At 36.0% G+C, this 20,100-nt stretch overlaps 1 protein-coding gene across 1 annotated transcript; it reads left to right on the top strand.

Annotated features, from left to right (window-relative positions):
* The first annotated feature begins 13,316 nt into the window (after positions 1 to 13,316).
* LOC139891106 (proton pump-interactor 1-like) lies at positions 13,317 to 18,019 on the top strand. The gene is made up of 8 exons (XM_071874034.1): positions 13,317 to 13,450; positions 14,374 to 14,762; positions 14,852 to 15,046; positions 15,538 to 15,717; positions 16,130 to 16,324; positions 16,409 to 16,507; positions 16,595 to 17,122; positions 17,535 to 18,019. The coding sequence occupies exons 2-8, from the start codon at positions 14,433 to 14,435 to the stop codon at positions 17,859 to 17,861; spliced, it is 1,854 nt and encodes a 617-aa protein (XP_071730135.1). The 5' UTR covers positions 13,317 to 13,450; positions 14,374 to 14,432; the 3' UTR covers positions 17,862 to 18,019.
* Positions 18,020 to 20,100: the final 2,081 nt, after the last annotated feature.

Genomic DNA, 20,100 nt, shown 5'->3' with positions numbered 1-20,100 from the left:
TCTACAAGTGTCGTTCTTTTGTCCAAACCCCAATTATGGTACAAAGCCCAATTACCCAATTTTAATATTTTTAGCCCAACATCATGATTACTTCGGATTAAATAAGCATAATAATAACTTAGCTACGAGACATTAAATTAAAAAGGTTGAACATAACTTACAATGATTAAAAATAGCGTAGCGTTACACGGATAGAATTTCGACTTACACCCTTACAACATTCGCTAACATACCCTTATTATTAGAATTAAAATTAAAATTAAAATTAAAATATAAATATAAATATATACTACATATATAGATAGAGAGATTGATTATATATGGATATTTTTGCGATCAAACTGCGTTTGCTTTTATAGGGAATTGAGTCCAGGGGAACTCCGCGGCTCGCAGCATTTTTTGCCTTCAAACCCCGCGAGTCGCGGAGTTTGAAATTCCAGCTCACCAGCTTTGGCTTCTTTCTTGCCGACGATTTTAAATATTAATATAATATATATATAATTTTTAAGAATTATTTATATATTATATTATATTCATGTGCATAGTTGACTTGCAATTTTTAGTCCGTTGCGTCGAGCGTTGAGAGTTGACTCTGGTCCCGGTTCCGGATTTTCGAACGTCCTTGCGTACAATTTAATATCTCGTACTTTGCGTTTTGAATCTTGTACTCTTGTAATTTTGAGACGTTTCTTATCAATAATTGGAACCTCTTTGATTGTATTTTGTACTTTTGAGCTTTTTGGACCTTTGCGTCTTCAATTCGTCGAATCTGTCTTTTGTCTTCACCTTTTATTATTTAAACAAATATCACTTTTAAATAGAACAATTGCAACTAAAAGCTTGTCTTTCTTGAGGAATAATGCTATGAAATATATGTTCGTTTTTAGCATTATCAGGGAAGCCGGGTCATAGGGCCGCCGAATGTCCTAAGAAGGGAAAACAGTGTTATTATTATTTTGAAAATGGTCACTTTCAAGCCGAATGTCCGGAGTATAAGAAGGATTTAGCTAGTGGTAGTGTTAAGAAGGAAGTTAAGACGGAAACAAAGACTAGTGATAGCCGACCAAGAGCCCGAGCTCATCAGATTACCGCACTTGAAGCGAAGGAGTCCCAAAATGTGGTGTCAGGTACCTTTATTGTAAACTCTTTACCTGCGCATGGTTTGTTTGATTCCGGTGCTACGCGATCGTTTGTTTCTTATTCTTTTTGTAAACATTTTGACATGACCCCAAGTATGTTAGAGCATCCTTTAGAGGTTGAGATAGCGGATAATAAAACCGTCATGGTGTATAGTATCATTAAGGGATGTGAAATTATTTTGGATGATGAAAAGTTTGTTATAGATTTAATACCCATGCATATGGGAGAATTTCAAGTAATTGTGGGTATGGATTGGCTAGATGACAATGAAGGGATAATTTTGTGTCGTAAGAAAATTGTATTAGTTCAATCACCAAGTGGGAAGGTTATATGGATTTACGGGGAACGGGCTAGGCGTGCTATTCCTATATGCACGTATGCTAGAGCTAAAAGATTTTTGTCCCATGGGTGTTGTGCGTTTTTGGCACATGTGGTTGATAATTCGAAGAAGGTTGATGAAATAAGTGATGTACCGATAGTTGATGAGTTCCCGGATGTGTTTCCGAATGAGTTGCCCGGTGTACCTCCCGAACGAGAGGTAGAATTTAGAATAGATTTGATTCCCAGAGCCACGCCAATTGCCAAAGCACCTTATCGATTAGCACCGTCGGAAATGAGGGAAATGATGACTCAACTGCAAGATTTGATAGATAAGGGTTTCATACGTCTTAGTAGTTCACCTTGGGGAGCTCCGGTTTTATTTGTGAAAAAGAAGGATGGGATAATGAGAATGTGTATAGATTATCGTGAACTGAATAAGGTTACTATTAAGAATAAATATCCATTGCCGAGGATAGATGATTTGTTTGATCAATTACAAGGTGCATGTTTCTTTTCAAAGATAGATCTAAGGTCGGGTTATCATCAATTAAAGGTGAGGGAAGAAGATATCCCTAAAATGGCTTTTCGTATGAGATATGGTCATTATGAATTCGTGGTTATGCCTTTTGGGTTAACTAATGCTCCGGCCGCGTTTATGGATTTGATGAATAGGGTTTGTCGACCGATGCTCGATAGGTTTGTGATTGTATTTATTGATGATATTTTGGTGTATTCTAAAGGGGAAGAGGAGCATGCGATGCATTTACGACAAGTATTAGAGACTTTAAGGAGAGAAAAGTTGTTCGCTAAGTTCTCTAAATGCGAGTTTTGGCTTCGTGAAGTTCAATTTTTGGGACATGTCATTAATAAGAAGGGTATTTGTGTTGATCCGGTAAAGATTGAGGCGATAATGAGATGGGAACCACCTACGAACCCCACCGAAGTTAGGAGTTTTCTAGGCTTAGTGGGGTATTATCGACGATTTATACAAGATTTTTCTAGAATAGCCACCCCACTCATAAAGTTGACTCGTAAAAGTGTGCCATGGAGATGGGAAGAAAAGTAAGAACAAGCGTTTCAACTCTTTAAGGAGAAACTTGTTCAAGCTTCTATACTAGTTTTACCGGAAGGGAATGAGAATATGACGGTTTATTGCGATGCTTCTAAGAAGGGTTTAGGGTGTGTGCTAATGCAAAATGGGAAAGTCATAGCTTATGCTTCCCGACAATTGAAAGAACATGAAAAACGTTATCCCACTCATGATTTAGAATTAACGGCCGTGGTTTTTGCTTTGAAAATTTGGCGTCATTATCTTTACGGTGTTAAGTTCTCTATTTATACCGATCATAAGAACTTAAAGTATTTATTCGATCAAAGGGATTTAAATGATAGACAAAGGAGAGGACTCGACTTGGTGAAAGATTATGATTGTGAAATTTTGTATCACCCCGGAAAAGCTAATGTGGTGGCGGATGCTCTTAGTAGGAATTCGAGTCACCAACCGATTAAGATAACGAGTTTGGTTATGGTAATATCACCTCAAATATTTGATAGTATCCGAGTTGCACAAAGTGAAGCATTATCCCCTGATAACGTGAGAAAAGAAAGAATCAAGGGGCAAGTTAATGATTTTATAATAGATTCTCGTGGTCTAAGGCTTAGATATGGGAGAATTTGGGTACCTTTACAAAGTGGTGTTAGAAGTGATCTCATTGACTTAGCTCACAAATCTAAGTATTCAATTCACCCCGGTGCTACGAAAATGTATAGAGATCTAAGAAAAGACTATTGGTGGCCGGGAATGAAGAGGGATATAGTTAAGTATTTGCATAAATGTCTTACTTGTCTTCAAGTGAAAGCCGATCATCAAATGCCTTATGGTAAGTTGCAACCATTAGAAGTACCGGTTTGGAAATGGGAACACATTACAATGGATTTAGTGACTAAGTTGCCTAAGACCCCTCGACAACACGACGCCATTTGGGTTATTGTTGATAGATTGACTAAGAACGCGCTATTTTTGGCAATAAGAGAAGCTTCATCATTGGAAACAATGTCTAAGTTATATATGAAAGAGGTTGTTGCAAGGCATGGAGTGCCGGTTACCATTGTTTCGGACCGAGACACCAGGTTTACATCACGATATTGGAGAAAGTTTCAAGAAGAGATGGGCACTAAGTTGCATGTGAGTACCGCGTTTCACCCACAAACGGATGGTCAAAGTGAGCGAACAATACAAACTCTTGAGGATATGTTAAGGGGGTGCGTCATTGATTTTGGTGGTAGTTGAGATGCTCACCTACTTTTAGTTGAATTTTCGTACAATAATAGTTATCATTCTACAATCGGAATGGCGCCTTATGAGATGTTGTATGGAAGGAGGTGTAGAACTCCAATATGTTGGGGTGAAGTGGGTCAAAGGGAATTAGGAAGCACGAAAGTGGTACAACAAACCACCGAAATGATAGATCAAATTCGTGAAAGAATAAAAGCATCACAAGATCGACAAAAGTCCTATGTAGATAAAAGGAGGAAGTCGATAGAATTTCAAGTGGGTGATAAGGTAATGCTTAAAGTTTCCCCATGGAAGGGTATTATTCGTTTTAGAAAAAGGGAAAAATTGGGTCCAAGGTTTGTGGGACCATTTGAGATAGTGGCAAAAGTCGGGAAGGTAGCCTATCGCTTGGCCTTGCCCGATGAATTGAGTAATATTCACGACACGTTTCACGTGTCGCAATTAAGGAAGTGTTTGGCGGATGAATCAACTTATGTTCCTTTGAGTGAAATAGAGGTTGATGATAAATTAAGATATGCGGAGAAGCCAATAAAGATTTTGGATCATAAAGTGAAGCAACTAAGAAATAAGTCGGTTATGTTATTGAAAGTGTTATGGCAATTTAGAAAGGGCTCCGAATGTACGTGGGAACCCGAAGAATGGCTTATGAAGTATTATCAATCGTTGCATCAAGAATGGTTCGCGAGGACGCGAATAATCCAAGAGGGGGAGAGTTGTAACATCCCAATTATTTAAGGTATTATTTTATGAAATTTTATTATTTTATATATATATGGATGGAATGATTTTGTATAAATAAATGGACAAGAGTTAAGTTTGTTAGTTAAGTTAGAAGGGACTAAAGGTGCAAAGTTAGAATTAAGGACCTCCCATAATAGAGTTTTGATGGGAAGGGTAGAAAGTGCAAATAAGGCAAAGTTATTTTAATAAAAGAAGTGAAAATGCTGGAAAATCATTTTATTTACAGAAAATTGATCAGAGTGTGTGTGTGTGTGTCGACATCTTCAAGAGGAGAAGGAGAATTCATCAATTGATGAAATTGTGTTCATGCAATCATAAATTAGTGAAATCTAAGGCATTCTAAGCATCCTAGCAAGTCTTAACTCTTCAAATTTCTCTTTTTTGTGCACAATTAGAGTTCTTGAACTCTTAAAGACAAGGTATGAACTTTTGTATCTATGTATCACTAAGATTGGATGTTCTTGATGAATCTCTAGCTTAAAGGTTGTTATTTGTTGAAATTGTGCACACTTGAATGATTTAGAACGAATTTGTTAATGATTTTGGAAGTTAGTTCATGTATGAACTTACATTTTGAGTGTATGGTATGAATGTGGTGAAATTGGTGATATTCTAGCTTAGAATCAAGTCATGCACACTAAGTGTTTGATGAAATGCCTCAATGAAATGTTTATGTGTTCTAGTTGATAATTATGAAGAAGAAAGTTCATGTATGAATTGTTGTTATTGTTGTAAGTTATGTAATTTGGATAATTGATGATTTAGGGTTGCTAGTAATGGAAATGGATTTATGCACATTTTGATGTTTAATGGAATATTTGAAAGAATTGCATGTTATGATTATAAGAGATGAACTAGAGATTTGTATGATTAAGGAAATGATGTTGGCTTGATAATGTTGTTATATTGGAAAAGGTAAGTTAAAATGCTATGTATGTAATTGTTTATATGTATATAATAGCAAATAGGGGGTTAAGTCAATGTATATGTGTATGAAGGTGTGAAAGTTTATGAATGTTGTAATTTTGATTGATTTATGTTATTGATGAGATTAGCTCATGTATAGGTGCTAATCAAGGTAAAGGAGCCTCAAGTGATCAAGGAAATCCGTTTAATCAAGGTGAGTTTATAGGGGGTAAAATGGGCGGGTCAAGAGTGGCTTAGTGTTCTCGGATTGCATCCGTGCAAGAGAGTAACTACTAAGTGCACTAGTTGAGTAGCTTAGATAGAATTATTAGGTTCACCTAATAATTGTATCTATGGTTGATGTGTAGCTTAGGCAAGATTATTACTTTGCTAGTAATCTTGTCTATGGTATGATTTAGCTTAGACACTTTAAGTGTCTATGTATGTTTATGAGAATGAAATGAGATTATGGTAGCTTAGGCATAAGAGTATGCCTATGGTTAGCTTAGACATGATTACTATGGTCGGCCTAGTAGGTCATGTCTATGGTAAGTAAGAGTCGAATCCGAAAGTAAGTAAGCAGCTGTTAGGTTGAAAGACAAGTAATGTGATTGTTATGCCCAAAGTTTTATGCTTCATTATTCGCCTATAACTCACTAAGTGTAAAAGCTTACCCCCGTGTTGTTTATGTTTTTAGGAACAAAAGGTCATCGAGAAGGCAAGGAACCCGTTTGAGGCTAGAGGAGCATTGGCATTGTAGTAAGTGGTAATGCAAGTCTCTATTTTGAATCAAGCTCTAATGGTACCGCTTATCAACGCCAAGTCTTATGTATTTGATATTTATGCTTCCGTCAAGTTTTGGGACCAAATGATGTATTTGAAATGTGTAAATACGTTTTCTTGACTTAAACGATGTTCGTAATGTTGAATGATGTAAGAAACTGGTTTAATCAAGTTTAAATATGCTTTATGGTGATATAATGCGTTTTGAGTTGATAAATTGGTCAAATTGTGGTTTTGAATTGTGTTGCAGATCAGTCCCAGCTCACGTTATACGTCGCGCCGCGACAATGTGTGTCGCGCCGCGGCCTTGAACGTATTTTGAAAACAGAAAGGCTGCTAAACATGGGATAAAATCCCTTTATATGTCGCGCCGCGCCGCGGCAAATAATTGGGTCTGGGCAGACAACAATTTAAAAAAAAAAAAAATTATCGTTTAGAATGGCGTTAAAAATCATATGCGATGTGCTTTTCATTATATGCACTTCTCTTCATATGCGCTTTTAATCATACGCGCTGCGCTTTTTATCATATGCGCTTTTCGTCATATGCGCTTTTTATCATATGCGCTTTTCATCATATGCGCTTTTTATCATATGCGCTTTTCATCATATGTGCTGCGCTTTTTATCATATGCGCTTTTTATCATATGTGCTTTTAATCATATGTGATTTTCATAATCATCATATGTGCTTTCCATCATATGTGCTTCTCGTACATTTATATATGTATAATGTAAACCAGGACTAGGCCTTGGTAGTTTTTTCAACCACATGATTCTTGTCGGTGATGCATAAATATTTCTCATTTTCTGTTATCATTTACTGATAATCATATCCGTTATGATATATATCAGAGAAACTTAATCAATTTCTCTTTGATTTTGAGATAAAACAAAGCATTATTTCCTAGAAAATTTGTACCATTTGGTAACATGAATTTTGGCTTTCTTTTTATCAAGTTCGCAGGACCTGATATAGTATTAATAGTTCTTTCAGTTGATTTTAAATTAATGAAATATTTTTTAGATTTTATTATAGTGTGTGTTACCACTATCTGCAATACATAGGTCTCTATCATCTAATTAATATTGTATTTCAGCAAGATTCATGCTAAAACTTCAAATAAGATAAGTAAATAATGAGTAAATATTTCATCAAGATAATCAAATTTTATTAGCTAAAAACAAGTTACAATCCGCAGTACATAAATGATAACACCTAATAAACATATATGGTCTTTATTTTTCAACTATATAAACTTCAGTCCATTGAAGCATATATATAGAGTTAGTTTCTAATCTTCATGCCGTAGTTAAATGGTTATCTAGGTAACAGCCAATTAAAGATCTATAGTTCTCAGACTAGAATACTAGTATATCTAGTAAGGAGGATTTTATGTTTTAAATGGAGTAACATAATGTTTGTAGGTTGTGGATCACACTAGAAGATATTAAAATATATCTACTCCTACTTAGTACAACAAAATTAATTAAGACTATTAAGTAGATTAAGAGTGCACATAAAAATCTAGACATCTTAGATAATTCAGATTATTTAAGTCTAAGATTGCTAAGGGTTTACATGGTTTTCAAAAGATTCATTTTTTTTTTTACTTTTCACCAATTGAAACGATGTGTTTGTTCCCCCCTCCCTTTTTTTAACTCAATCAATTTAATGATGCCACTTTTCTACCTTTCACACCTTAAATTTTGACAAAATTATAACTACTTCATTTGTCCACTTGCTCAAAAATCTTTATATATTATATCCCTACGTATCATTTAATTTAATCATTCTTATTGTAAATTTTCATTGTGTCACTACAATCTGACTAAAATTTTCATCTTCTTCATTAACGTATCTTCCTTTTATTATTGAATTTTAATGACATCAAAATCAAAAATATAAATTAAACTCTCACATCAAACCTTGAATTCCAATCGCACTTTGTTATATCAATTTGTTAGCCGCGTCGTTGAAGCGAGTTCCAAATTTATCAACAAAATGTTAAAAAGGGTAATTTAGGTCTGTTATTTTTTGTTGATTCAATATTCCCCTTTTTTAATACATGCGAAATAATCGGAACTAATTGTTAATTAATTTATATGTTCCATTTTGTTGTTTAAATCAATCCGAGTTTTATGGATAAGCCGAGGGAGTTAGATCAACTCGTAACATTTATAAAATGAGCTTATCGAGTTTTTTTTTTTTTTTTTTTTTTTTTTTTTTGAATATGATATAATATGGAGTGTGTTATAATTTATTTTTTTTTTGATTTATGATATGAATGAATTGAAAGATGAAGAGGAAGAAATGTAGGAGATGTAACCCGATGAGTATAACTCAGTGGTGGAAGAACCCAAGCTGATAAATTCTTGATCAGAAGACACATCGGAGGTTTCAAGATCTTCCGACGATTTCAGCGACGGAGGACGGTGGCTGGCGGGAATCTTGAGAGGTGGTAGTAGTGGTTGGGCAACTAGAAGAATCATCTTGATTATATGGAGCTCTTCGTGCTGATAACGTGTTATAATTCAGTAGGCTTATAACTACCTTTAGCGGTTTGATTATGTTATAATTCAGTAGGCTTATAACTACCTTTAGTGGTTTGATTCTTGATTAAGAATACTAATAATGAAGTGTAAGAAAGTAGATGATAATGGAGAGAAAGAAATAAACACTTTGTAAGTGTGAGAAATGGTGCAAGTTTAATGCTTGCATTCATGAGTATTTATAGCTTAAATTCTCAATATAAAAATACATACTTTATGTACCAAAACTGACTATATGTGTACACCAAAATTGACTATCCATATCTATATTATTACTATTATTATTATTATTATTATTATTATTATTATTATTATTATTATTATTATTATTATTATTATTATTATTATTATTATTATTATTATTATTATTATAATAAACTTAAAAGTTTTAAAACTTACAAAAAATTAGTGGGAAGCCTAGAGACAATCTGGGCCCCCACACCTCTAGCAATAGCAAAACCTATCCTAGTAAAAATATGAGCAGCAGCACCGGCACCAATATCTTGCGCCATCGAACTCTTCTGAACCCGTTTTAGCAAAGAAACAGCCTCCTCCTCTAATTCCCCAAGGGAAGAAAATGAGAAAGGAATGAAACCATAACCAATCGCCAGACAACTAGATTCGTACTTGACCCGCTTCCGACGAGCCGCATTAATCACAGCACGTCCAGGGACAAAGTCAGAAAGCCCAGACTGTGTCAAAGGAGAAGACCCTGTCAAGTCAACACAAACATCGCGACCACAATCCCAGGAATAAAGTAACACATCTGCAGGTCTGAGGGCCCCGTCGTTCCCTCCAGACAACCCAATGTCAACCTCCTTTCTCGCTGAAATCCCAGATCGATAACAAACATCAACAAGGGAATCCCGGACAATATTATGTCGATGCTTAATACCCACCATACCAGCACAAGACACCGCGTGATCCCCGAAAATATCCCCAGTAAAAACCCTTGAACAGGCAGAGCATGCCGTCGAGATAGAGAACAATGGAACACCTAACCGGTAGCACAACACACATCGGTAAGTCTTTGCGTTCATCGTCTGACCCAACCCCAAAATAGGGACTGCCCTTAGCCAAGCAGAGGTGTGATCACTCTGCTGTGATTTCCATAAGGCCGATTGTCGGGGAGATAACGAAAAAGTGGATTCTGCAGAAGCGGTAACCTTTGTGAAATAAACATCTGCCAATTTCTTCATGAGTATTGGGGCAGCGACCTCACTCGGATTACCTAAAATATCAAACCCAACCGTTTCATTAAACAGACCCAATGCATCTTCAAAAGCACGACCAAGACCAACAATACCCGCATGACGTAGGAGCTTGGTCTGCAATCCAGCAGACTGTAATCGAGAAGCCAGAAAAGCATAATGACGAACATCTCCCGCAGAATAAACACCAAGCCCTCCAAATGCAAATGGCAAGGTGGCAAGCCGCCACTGCCAATCACCAAACCCAGGCCCTGAAGCAGCAACAATACGCTCCAAGGAAGATCGAAGGGCTCCATCGAAAGCGCGTTGAGCCGCCTCAAATATACTAGGAGGACAAGTACGCAAGGAAAAGTAGAGTTTAGAAACTCCCGTACATGCCCTAAGCAACAACAACTCACACTGAGGATCATCAAGCTTAGCAACCTTATCCATAAGCGCAATGGACTTGGTCACCCTTTGCATCACCAGTTCACTACTAAAACCAGGATCGGAACTTGCGGGGGCCCCAAGCAACTTAACACCATTTAAAGGCCGAGCAATATTAGGAGGAAAGACACCTACTTGCCTGCTGCGAGGGTCCTCCGTAGGCCAGAAAATTTCTGTTTTTTCAACGTTGAGATGCAGCCCAAAACGAGGCCCATCCTCCATAATCAAATGCAAAACCTTCCCCACCACCAAAGTGTCCCCAATAATAGTACCATCATCCAAATACCACGCCTGAAGACAAACCTCAAAATTATCTCTGATTTTAGAAACCAAGGGTTGTAGGACCAAAGCAAAAAGCAGCGGACCAAGGGGATCACCCTGTTGCACCCCCTGAGAAGACCATAATGTGTGGTTCCCATAATACAATCTGGCTGGATTAGAGTAGCAAAATTCAACCCACCGAGAAATGCTCGGACAAAGGCGGCGAACTTCACGTAACATGACCGTACGATCAACTAGATTGAAGGCATTTTGAAAATCAACTAATAACATAGAGAGGCCAACATCAGAGCCACAATCCTCAATCAGCCGATTCACAGCATGAAGAATAGCCTCACCACCTGAAGAAACACCAACACCAAACTGAAGACCATCGAAGTAACTTCCCAAAGACTGGCCAACCATAGCAGCGCCAACCTTCGAAACAAGACGTCGCCAAACAGTACCCACAGCTATAGGACGAAGACCACCGCCGGGCTTGACAAGCGGTGTGAGGGGAGCACTAGCAATATACTCTCCTAATTCCATAGGGCACCTTCCAGCTAGAAAGAGATTAACGACTCCGGTAATAGAGCCAACCAACTCATCCGAGACTGCCACAGCAGCACCACTCAAGCAATCCATAAGGTGTTGTGCACGTAAACCATCCCTACCACATGAAGTGCCCCGAGGAAAACTTTTAATCTGGCCCAAAACAACAGCAGAAGTCGTAACGAGGTGAAGGTGATCAACCGTCATATCAGGCAAGGATGGAGCGATAGAAGAAGGGTGCTTAGACAGCAAGTCCGCCAGTGTGGCGTCATTATAAGGAGCAACGCCTGATGAAGAAAGAACACGAGCTGCAGCGGTGTAATGGCCATCACAAATCTTCCTACGACACTGCTTAATATTACGCTCTTCCAAATCAAGGACCTCATCATCAACCACTGACAACATAGGAGAATCCTCTGCCAAATACTCTCTCACAAGCTGTAAACTTCCACCCGCTGTCCCCCAAGAGCAAATAGCACGGGAAATATTCTCTTCCTGATGCCGACGCTTTATCGAAGACCTAGACTCACGACTACTCCATGGCCGAAAGGTTTTAAGGGTACAGAGGGGTAACACCAACAAAGAGACCCAACTAGAAATGTCATCAGGCTTAGAGATCACCTTATCAAGAGCACCTTTCAAAACCCGAGAAAACCCCAAACGACACTTGGGAGGGATAGACTTAACCGTGCGAAACCCCTTAGAGAACAACTGATCCAGGAGAGCCACGTCAAAACCATCGTTATGATCACGCACCGAACCATCCTCAATACAAAGTCGAGCAGGAGAAGAGGGAGCTAGTGGCTTGGAAAAATTATGAAGCACAAAACGAACAACACCATTTCCCTCATCGGGGGGCGGCACATCCGGGCCCCTACCATGACGGCACTTAGCACGTACCGTGTGTGTTTTGTAGCAAACACCACATAACCAAATCCCCATACGCCTAAAAGTAACATCAGCGTCAGTATAAACACCCAAATTAGAAGTAAGAGAATGTCGAGTGATATCCCGCGCATCGATACCACAATGACGATCACTAAGATGCTTGATAAGAGAACTTCTAACAAGCCCATTTCCACTCCCATTTTGACAGCCACTAAGACCCACAAAGGGACAATGAAACTTCACTGTGGCATACGACATAACTGCACACAACCTTTAGTTGTAGTGCATAGCTAAAATGACAGAAACAAAATCCCCATACACCAATAAAATAATAACCATGAAGCCAAGAAAAAACTGGGGACTTTTAACAAACACCTTGTGGGCACAAATTCAATTGAGTAATGATACAGACTCTATCTTCTCCCAAAATCTTCCTGCTAGCTGCTACAACCCTCAATCCATCAAATCATATCTCTTTCACACAAAAGGGAACCCAAATTAACAATCAAGATCTGAGTAACTACTAGGTGGGTCCCTTTCGAAAATAATAAAACGGAGTAACAGAGTAACTACTAGGTGGGATTCAGAATCAGATTCAAATTCAGTTAACAAAAAATGTTACCTCCGTATGCCTGCAATTCCATTCTCTGCAAGTCTTTTAGAGTTAAGAAACATAACCGAGTCTCTTGTTTTTTTCTATTTGAGAGCATTGATCGAATGGCATCAGAAGTGTATTGGTGCAACATGAACGAGGCAACTGATTGAACTTGATGTTGTAAGGACAATGTCTCTGTATTTGAAATTGTAAAGGTTTTGAAGCTTTTTAATTTGACGAAATTGAAGGTGGGTTGAAATTATTTGTTACTCGAATCAGCCTGTTGAAACAATCCATTGAATTAGGATGATCTGGTGGTGTTGTAACTATAGATCTAACTATAGATCTTCAACTAAATTTTTATTATTATTATTATTATTATTATTATTATTATTATATTATTATTATTATTATTTTATTATTATAACATTAACGAAATTTTTATAGGTGTTGTCAAAATTTTATAATTAAATTGTTTAAATTAAATTATCAAAAATGGTAAAAAAGGGAATGAGAAACAGGCAAAAAATCTGATGGAAAGTACACTAAATCCATATATATATATATATATATATATATATATATATATATATATATATATATATATATATATATATAACACAAACACAACAACAACCGTAAGTCGCCGGACATCCTTCTCTCTCTACCATACTCTCACTTTCTCTCTCTACAGAGATCTCGATCACAGGGATGCTTTTGCCCCAAATCTCAATCTCAATTTCATAATAATTCACAATCCTTACTCTTTCTTTTATTTTCTGGTAAGACTTTTGGGTTATTAATTTTATAATTTCTTTTTAATTTTACCTAATTCTTACTCTTATAAACTAATTCCCAATTTCACCGTTTCATCGTTATATCTGCATCGATCTTTATTTTTTGTGTGTAAATTGGATCTGGGTTTTGTCAATTTTGGATTTTTAATATGTAAATTTGAAATCTTGATTTATGTAACTGGTTTAATTTTAGTATTTATATTTATATTTATGAATGCATGTGATTGAACTGTTGTGTGTTGTGATGTGTAGATATACTGATTTGTTTTTTATTAAGCATCGGTCTTGATTAGTGATTGATAGTTGGTTAATTGATAACTATTGATTCATATGATGAAGATCAAGTAAAAGATTATGGTAATTAGTGTTTTTTTCAATTTCAATTGGGTTTGAAAAAAGGATTTTATATTATTTATGAGGTGTTTAGATATGTGAGTTGACATTGATTATTTTAATTGAAAATTTATAATTGATTAAGATCGTTTGTTAGGTTGGTTTGATGTTTAAAGTTAGAGATAGATAGGCATCACTTTTATTGGAATGATAATAAGTTTTTATTTTCAAATACTTTTTTTTCTTGTTTTCTTGAATCTGATTGTCTTTTGCTCTAAATAAACTGAAACTGATAATTTTAATCAGTTATTTGATATTGCAATAATGACTTCAAAACACATCTAAAGCCCCCTCTTTCATTTCTCTATCTATATGACTATATCTATTACTCGTATCAGTGTACATTTTCATATTATGTTCTTTTGAAAGATTCTTAGAAGATGTATTCATTTAAGATAGTATATGCTATAAAGTTACAATCTTTATACTTTATTTGGCTCTTATAAAGCTTGAATCTATTCATGCAATCAAAAAGGTGTCACCTTTCTTTAACTTTTGGGTTTATATATGTGTAGTTATTGCTTCAAGGTGTTCGAATTTGAAGGCTATTCAGGTTATTCTATTCTAAAAAATCATGGCTATTGATGGTGTTGAGTCTGCGTTGCCCCATGTGCCAGTCGAAAACGGGAAGAAAGAGAGCATTGTTAACGGGCATGTAACCGAAAACGAATCCGGTACTCATGTTAGCGAGTCGGTTCGTGTAGAAACCGCACAGGAGGTCAGCTTGCCTAAAGATGCAGTTGATGAGTGGCCCGAAGCAAAAAAGCTTCACTCGATTTATTTTGTTAAATACCGAACAGTTGAAGACCAAAATGTGAAAGCTAAACTCGAACAGGCTGATAAGGAGCTTAAAAAGCTTAATTCAGCTCGTGATCCAATCACTGAGAAGCTGAGGGCTAAAAGGGTAATAATATGTTATGTCAATACGTTTTAGCTGATACTATTAACGATAATATTGCTATATGATTAGACTAATTGGTTGAATTTTTTTAGACTGAACGAGCACAAGTAATTGGTCAATTGAAGGCTCTTGTTGAAGAGAAAAACCATTTTAGAAATATAATGGATGGTAAGAGAAAAGAAATCGAGCCTCTGCAGCAGGCATTGGGCAAGTTGCGGGGCCCAAGGGATGCTAATAGAGACAAGGGAGGTTACATATGCTCATCTGAGGCAGAGCTTAATGATGTTGTAAGCCCAATTATTATATTACATGAAATACATTTGGGTGGTCATTTGTGTTTTTTTCAGTTGGGTTCGAAAAAAGGACCTTTGGATATGTGATTTGACATCGATTAGTTTTAATTGAAAACCTCTAATCTGATTCAGATAGTTTGATAGGCTAGTTTGATGTTTAAAGTTAGTGATAGTCAGGCATCACTTTCGTTGGAATGATAAGTTTTCTTATTCAGATACCTGTTTTTTAATGTTTTCTTTAATCCGACTTTCTTTTGACATTAAATAAACCGAAACTTAAAATTTTAACCGATTTTTGATATTGCAATAATCACTTTAGAGACACTTAAGCCAATCTTTCACTTCATCTATTATTAGTTCATATTAAGTTCATTAAAAGGATTCTAGAAGAGGCTCATATACCCGTCTAAGATAGTAATAAAATGCTCAATGCATTCTTTTGCAATGTTTATTATTTTATTAATGTTTGTTTCTTACTTGTGCAGATCAAGAGTTTGCAATATCGCATTCAACATGAAAGTAATACCCTAACTGAGGAAAAACAAATCATTAGAGAAATCAAACAACTTGAAGGAACAAGGGATAAAGTTATCGCAAATGCTGCGATGAGGGCTGAAGTTCAGAAATCTGTTGGTGAAAAAGATGCCATTCAAGACCAGGTCAAAGTAAGAACACCCTTGCTAACCCTGTTTGGCTAAATTGGCGATTGGGGTAGTAGGTCTGGGTAAAAATGTAGAATTTGTTAGTACGGGTCAGATTGACTTCATACGATCCTATGGTACATTGTGACTATTAATTTTTTTAAAAATGACTGGCCGGGCCTTAAATACGTTTGAAGAGTGATATGTGTAGCAATAATAATCTCGTTTTTACTAGTAAAACTATTTAGGAGGGTATGCATTAAAAATACACTTAATTTGTTTGGCCTGTTTATTTTCTGAAGTTTTTTGGTTTGACCTATCTGAGATGAGATACAACTCTAATTGATCAGTGCGTTAGTAGTTGGGTTGAAATTGCCTCCTGTAGGTGCGACTCCGAAAGCTCATATATTTATCTTTTTTATGATCTGTGTTTTAGAGCATTGGTGTGGATCTTGATGGGGCCCGCAAAGATCAACAAGCTATTAAGGCGAAAGTCAAGACACTTGAGGCTGAGAAAGAGGCCATAAACGTTGAAATTGCTTCTTTAGAGTCGGAATTGAATATGGTTATCGAGAAAAGGGATAAGGTTTATGATAAGATTCGCGAGTTGAGGAATAAACGTGAAGAAGGGGTAATTTTGTACTTTTGATTACATTCTTAATTTGTGTTTAAGACATGGCTTGTTGATTATCTGTCATGTTACATGTCTTTTCAGAATACATGCTTTTATCAAAACCGCTCGCTCTTGAACGATGCACGAAGGTTGGCTGCAAATAAGGACGTTAACGCCCTTAAAGAGCTTTCTACATCCGAGGTTTGTTATAAAATATTGTTCACATTCAATGAAATGCGTAGTTTGTTTTTTAGAGCTTACTGGTTACGGTTTACTTTATGAATTTAGGTTGACAAGTTCATATCAGAATGGACCCGTAGTAAAGCGTTTAGGGAAGATTATGAGAAAAGAATATTGGTATCCCTCGACATGCGCCAGCTCAGCAAAGATGGACGTATGCGTAATCCTGAAGAGAAGCCCTTGATTGAACCAGTATTACCGGCGCCTGTTCCGGTTGAACCCGAGGTTGTAGCGAAACCGAAAGCGAAACAACCGAAGGAAGATCCGGTTCCTGCTGTTGTTTTACTGCCAGCCGAGAAAGAAAAAGACAATAAAAAGACGAAAGATGCTGCGGATGGAACGGTAAAAGGTAAAAAAGACAAACCGGTAGTTGAAGACGAGGAAGAGGAAGTTTTTAAGGTGGAGAAAAAACCCGTGGAAGTCGAAGTTGTTGATGAGTCGAAGTTGAAAGAGATAAAGAGGGAAGAGGAGATTGCAAAAGCTAAACAAGCTTTAGAACGGAAGAAAAAGCTCGCCGAAAAAGCTGCAGCGAAAGCTCAAAAGAAAGCCGAGAAGGAAGCTGAGAAGAAGCTTAAGGTAATTACTAATTTTTATAAATTATTAACTAGTGTACACCCACAACTTCACAAAGTTAATAATTATAATATATAATTAATATGATAATAAAAATGAGTTTTTTATATAGAGAGAGAATACTGATAATTGAGTTTGTTTTGTTTTTATATATAATATATAATATATAATATATAATAGAGATAATTGAGTTTGTTACAAATCAATGGTTGAAATATAAAATCAATGGTCAATGGTTGATTTAAAATTAGAGACGATTATGACATCATCATCCAAATCAATGATTAAAATATCGTAGTTATGAATATGAATTCATCTATAGGTAACAAAAGATTATATAATTATTACTTCTCTCTGTATATATTGGGTTTTGGTCGAATTTGAAGTGATGTGTGTTTGTTAATATATGTTGCAGGATAAGGAAAAGAAAGAGAAGAAGAAAATGCAGGCTTCTGCGCCAGCTGTCGAGGTTGCGCAGGAAGCAATGGTGGAGGAGGTTGCAGGGGATCAGGAGGAAGAAAAGGTTGAAGAAAAGGTGAAAGCGGCGACAATAAAAAACCAAGAGAGGAAGGAGAATGTGAGAGTGAGAGTCCGAGGTGGCAACAGAGGAAAGGGACCTGAATCGATTTCGAAGGTGATACTGAAACGTAAGAAGTCAAACAATTACATGTACTACTATGCTGCTGGCGCTGCTGCAATCATTGTTGTGCTATTAGCGGTTGGGTACAACTTGTACGCGTAGATGAAGTGGGTTGAACAAACAGATACCGATGGTTCGAAAGTGGTGTCGGTTTGTTTTTTTTTTTTTTTTTTTTTTTTTTTTTTTTTTTGTACTTGCAGACCGAGAACTCTTATATGTGGTTTAGAAAGAGGTAGTTTGAAACATGTACCGGAGAACAGATTTTTTTTTTTTTTTTTTTTTTTTTTTTGGTTAAGAAACAGAATATTTTACAGTATGTGATATATTTTGCAGCCTGTTGGTTTATTATTTTATTTGGTTTAAATTTTATTTACTGTAGCATAAAGCTACTGCATTTTTATTTTTTATAAAATGTTATTCTACTCCAAACTCAAGTTTAGAGTCAATGGTTTAGCGGTATCGACGTCACCTTTACAACCTTGAGGTTGAGGGTTTGAGTCCTGCTTAGGACAATTCGTGATGTATATATTCGTGTTAGTATTATGTGGTTATGTGAGTTTGCCTTTAAAAAAAAAAAAAAGCCGAAACCATCAAACCAATTGAGGGTTGGTTAAAGCTAATTTATTTCTTATATGCAAAGTGTGTGACAATTCATATACATTTCTAAGCTATTTTACCTGTAACATTTGTACTGTTGGTTATGTATATTGGGCTATATTGTTGTTGTTGGTCTGCAATCATATAGTACTTGGACTTATGTGTGTATTTAAATGTGGAACTAAACTTTTTAATTTTGACATAAACAGTTAAACTGGTTGGGCTGTTACTTGTTAGTCCCACCGAGACAGTAAACTGGTTAGCTTGTTTTTTCTTAGCTGATAGAACAAGTTGATCGGTATGGTTAAAATTATATTTCATGCTATAAATGGTTAAACCAAATTGTACACATCCATTTTAGTGAAAGTTGACAAGATGGGGTTTTCAAAGTGTACAATAAGTAACGGGTGCTTTAATACATAGTATCAATTATTATGGCTGAAATAAGCGGTGTGTAATAAATGTACTTTGTCGATAATAATTGTAAGTTAAGACAAGAATGCGGATAATATTCGAGTCTTGTCATGTATACTTTAGTCAAGTCATGTATGCTTTTATAATTATTGTGTTATAGTATTTGGTGGAATATACTATTCGAATTCGTCTATAAATTGTAAGCAATCGAGAGATATGAAACACATACATTTCTCTGTCATTCTTGTAAAATATCATTAACGCAATATTAAAGATAGAAGCCATGCATTCCAATTAGAAATAGCATGACTCATGTTTAAGCCATCTAAAAGTAAACAAACAAATAACATCGACAATACAACTTCTACTAGAAAAAGACTCATTGAAGACAATGTCATTTCGAAATTGCAATAGAGCCCAAAATGCAGTAACAACAATCGTGATGATCGATCCTTACCTGTAACTTCACTTTATCATATATCTCCCAATATAATTATTATTCGTGGTGATTTGTTTCTCGCTTATGGGCTTATTGGGTCTTCCTGCTTTTGGGTATCTTCTTACATCTCGCTGCACACCCGACTCGGATGGTATTGCTCCCTTCATCACTAGGCCTGACTCAATATGTATTGGATCTAATATTAGAGCTGGTCTATAGATAGTTCAATTAGATCGTTAGATCTAATCAGTTATGCGCTTATGTCTGACTCAAAGCTCAACTAGATTATTGGGTCTATTTATATTTAAATTATGCTTTTCAATCATATTATTTGTAAAACTTAACTTCTAAATATCATTAAATTCTTATTTTACATGAATTTATAACTCTCGAATTTTATTTTCTTATGAAATTCAGTTTAATTTAACTTGAAGATATTGTGAATTGATATTTACCAAAGCCATCTTAAATTAAAAAAAAAAAAGTTAAGTATTATATTTTTGTGATGGATGAAGTAAACAATTAAAGCTTACTAAATCTTATATGTAACAACCCAACCCGTATTAAAACCGGCCCATAAATTTTTTCCTTTTAATACGCTTTAAATAACACTTTAGGTCCCAATTGTGTTTCCATAAACATCTTTAATACAATAGAAGGTTTAATAAACCTTAAAACATTTAATACATTGATTAATTGTCCAAACGGACATACACGACCCGACTAGTTTAGTTTCCAATCAAAACCGAGCATGGTGATTTGGGACTACGCTACCCAAATCCTAATCGAATACAAAAGCAAGATCTTCTTAGTAACCTAGCCAAGATCTCTAATCCCCAAGCTTACCCGAGCCGCTAAGCATGCGATCCTATAAAAATAGCAACAACGAGA

This window comes from Rutidosis leptorrhynchoides, chromosome 2 (assembly GCF_046630445.1).
Source record: "Rutidosis leptorrhynchoides isolate AG116_Rl617_1_P2 chromosome 2, CSIRO_AGI_Rlap_v1, whole genome shotgun sequence".
Classification (NCBI taxonomy): Eukaryota; Viridiplantae; Streptophyta; class Magnoliopsida; order Asterales; family Asteraceae; genus Rutidosis; species Rutidosis leptorrhynchoides.
Note: the sequence above shows the minus strand (reverse complement) of the source record. Positions and strands in the feature narration are given on the sequence as shown.

Bases quoted from the DNA above. Each gene is read 5' to 3' on its own strand.
- LOC139891106 (XM_071874034.1), top strand. From the start codon at position 14,433: ATGGCTATTGATGGTGTTGAGTCTGCGTTGCCCCATGTGCCAGTCGAA. The intron at 16,325-16,408 runs GTAATTTTGTAC...ATGTCTTTTCAG, and splicing joins GGAATAAACGTGAAGAAGGG to AATACATGCTTTTATCAAAA. The intron at 16,508-16,594 runs GTTTGTTATAAA...TTATGAATTTAG, and splicing joins AAGAGCTTTCTACATCCGAG to GTTGACAAGTTCATATCAGA.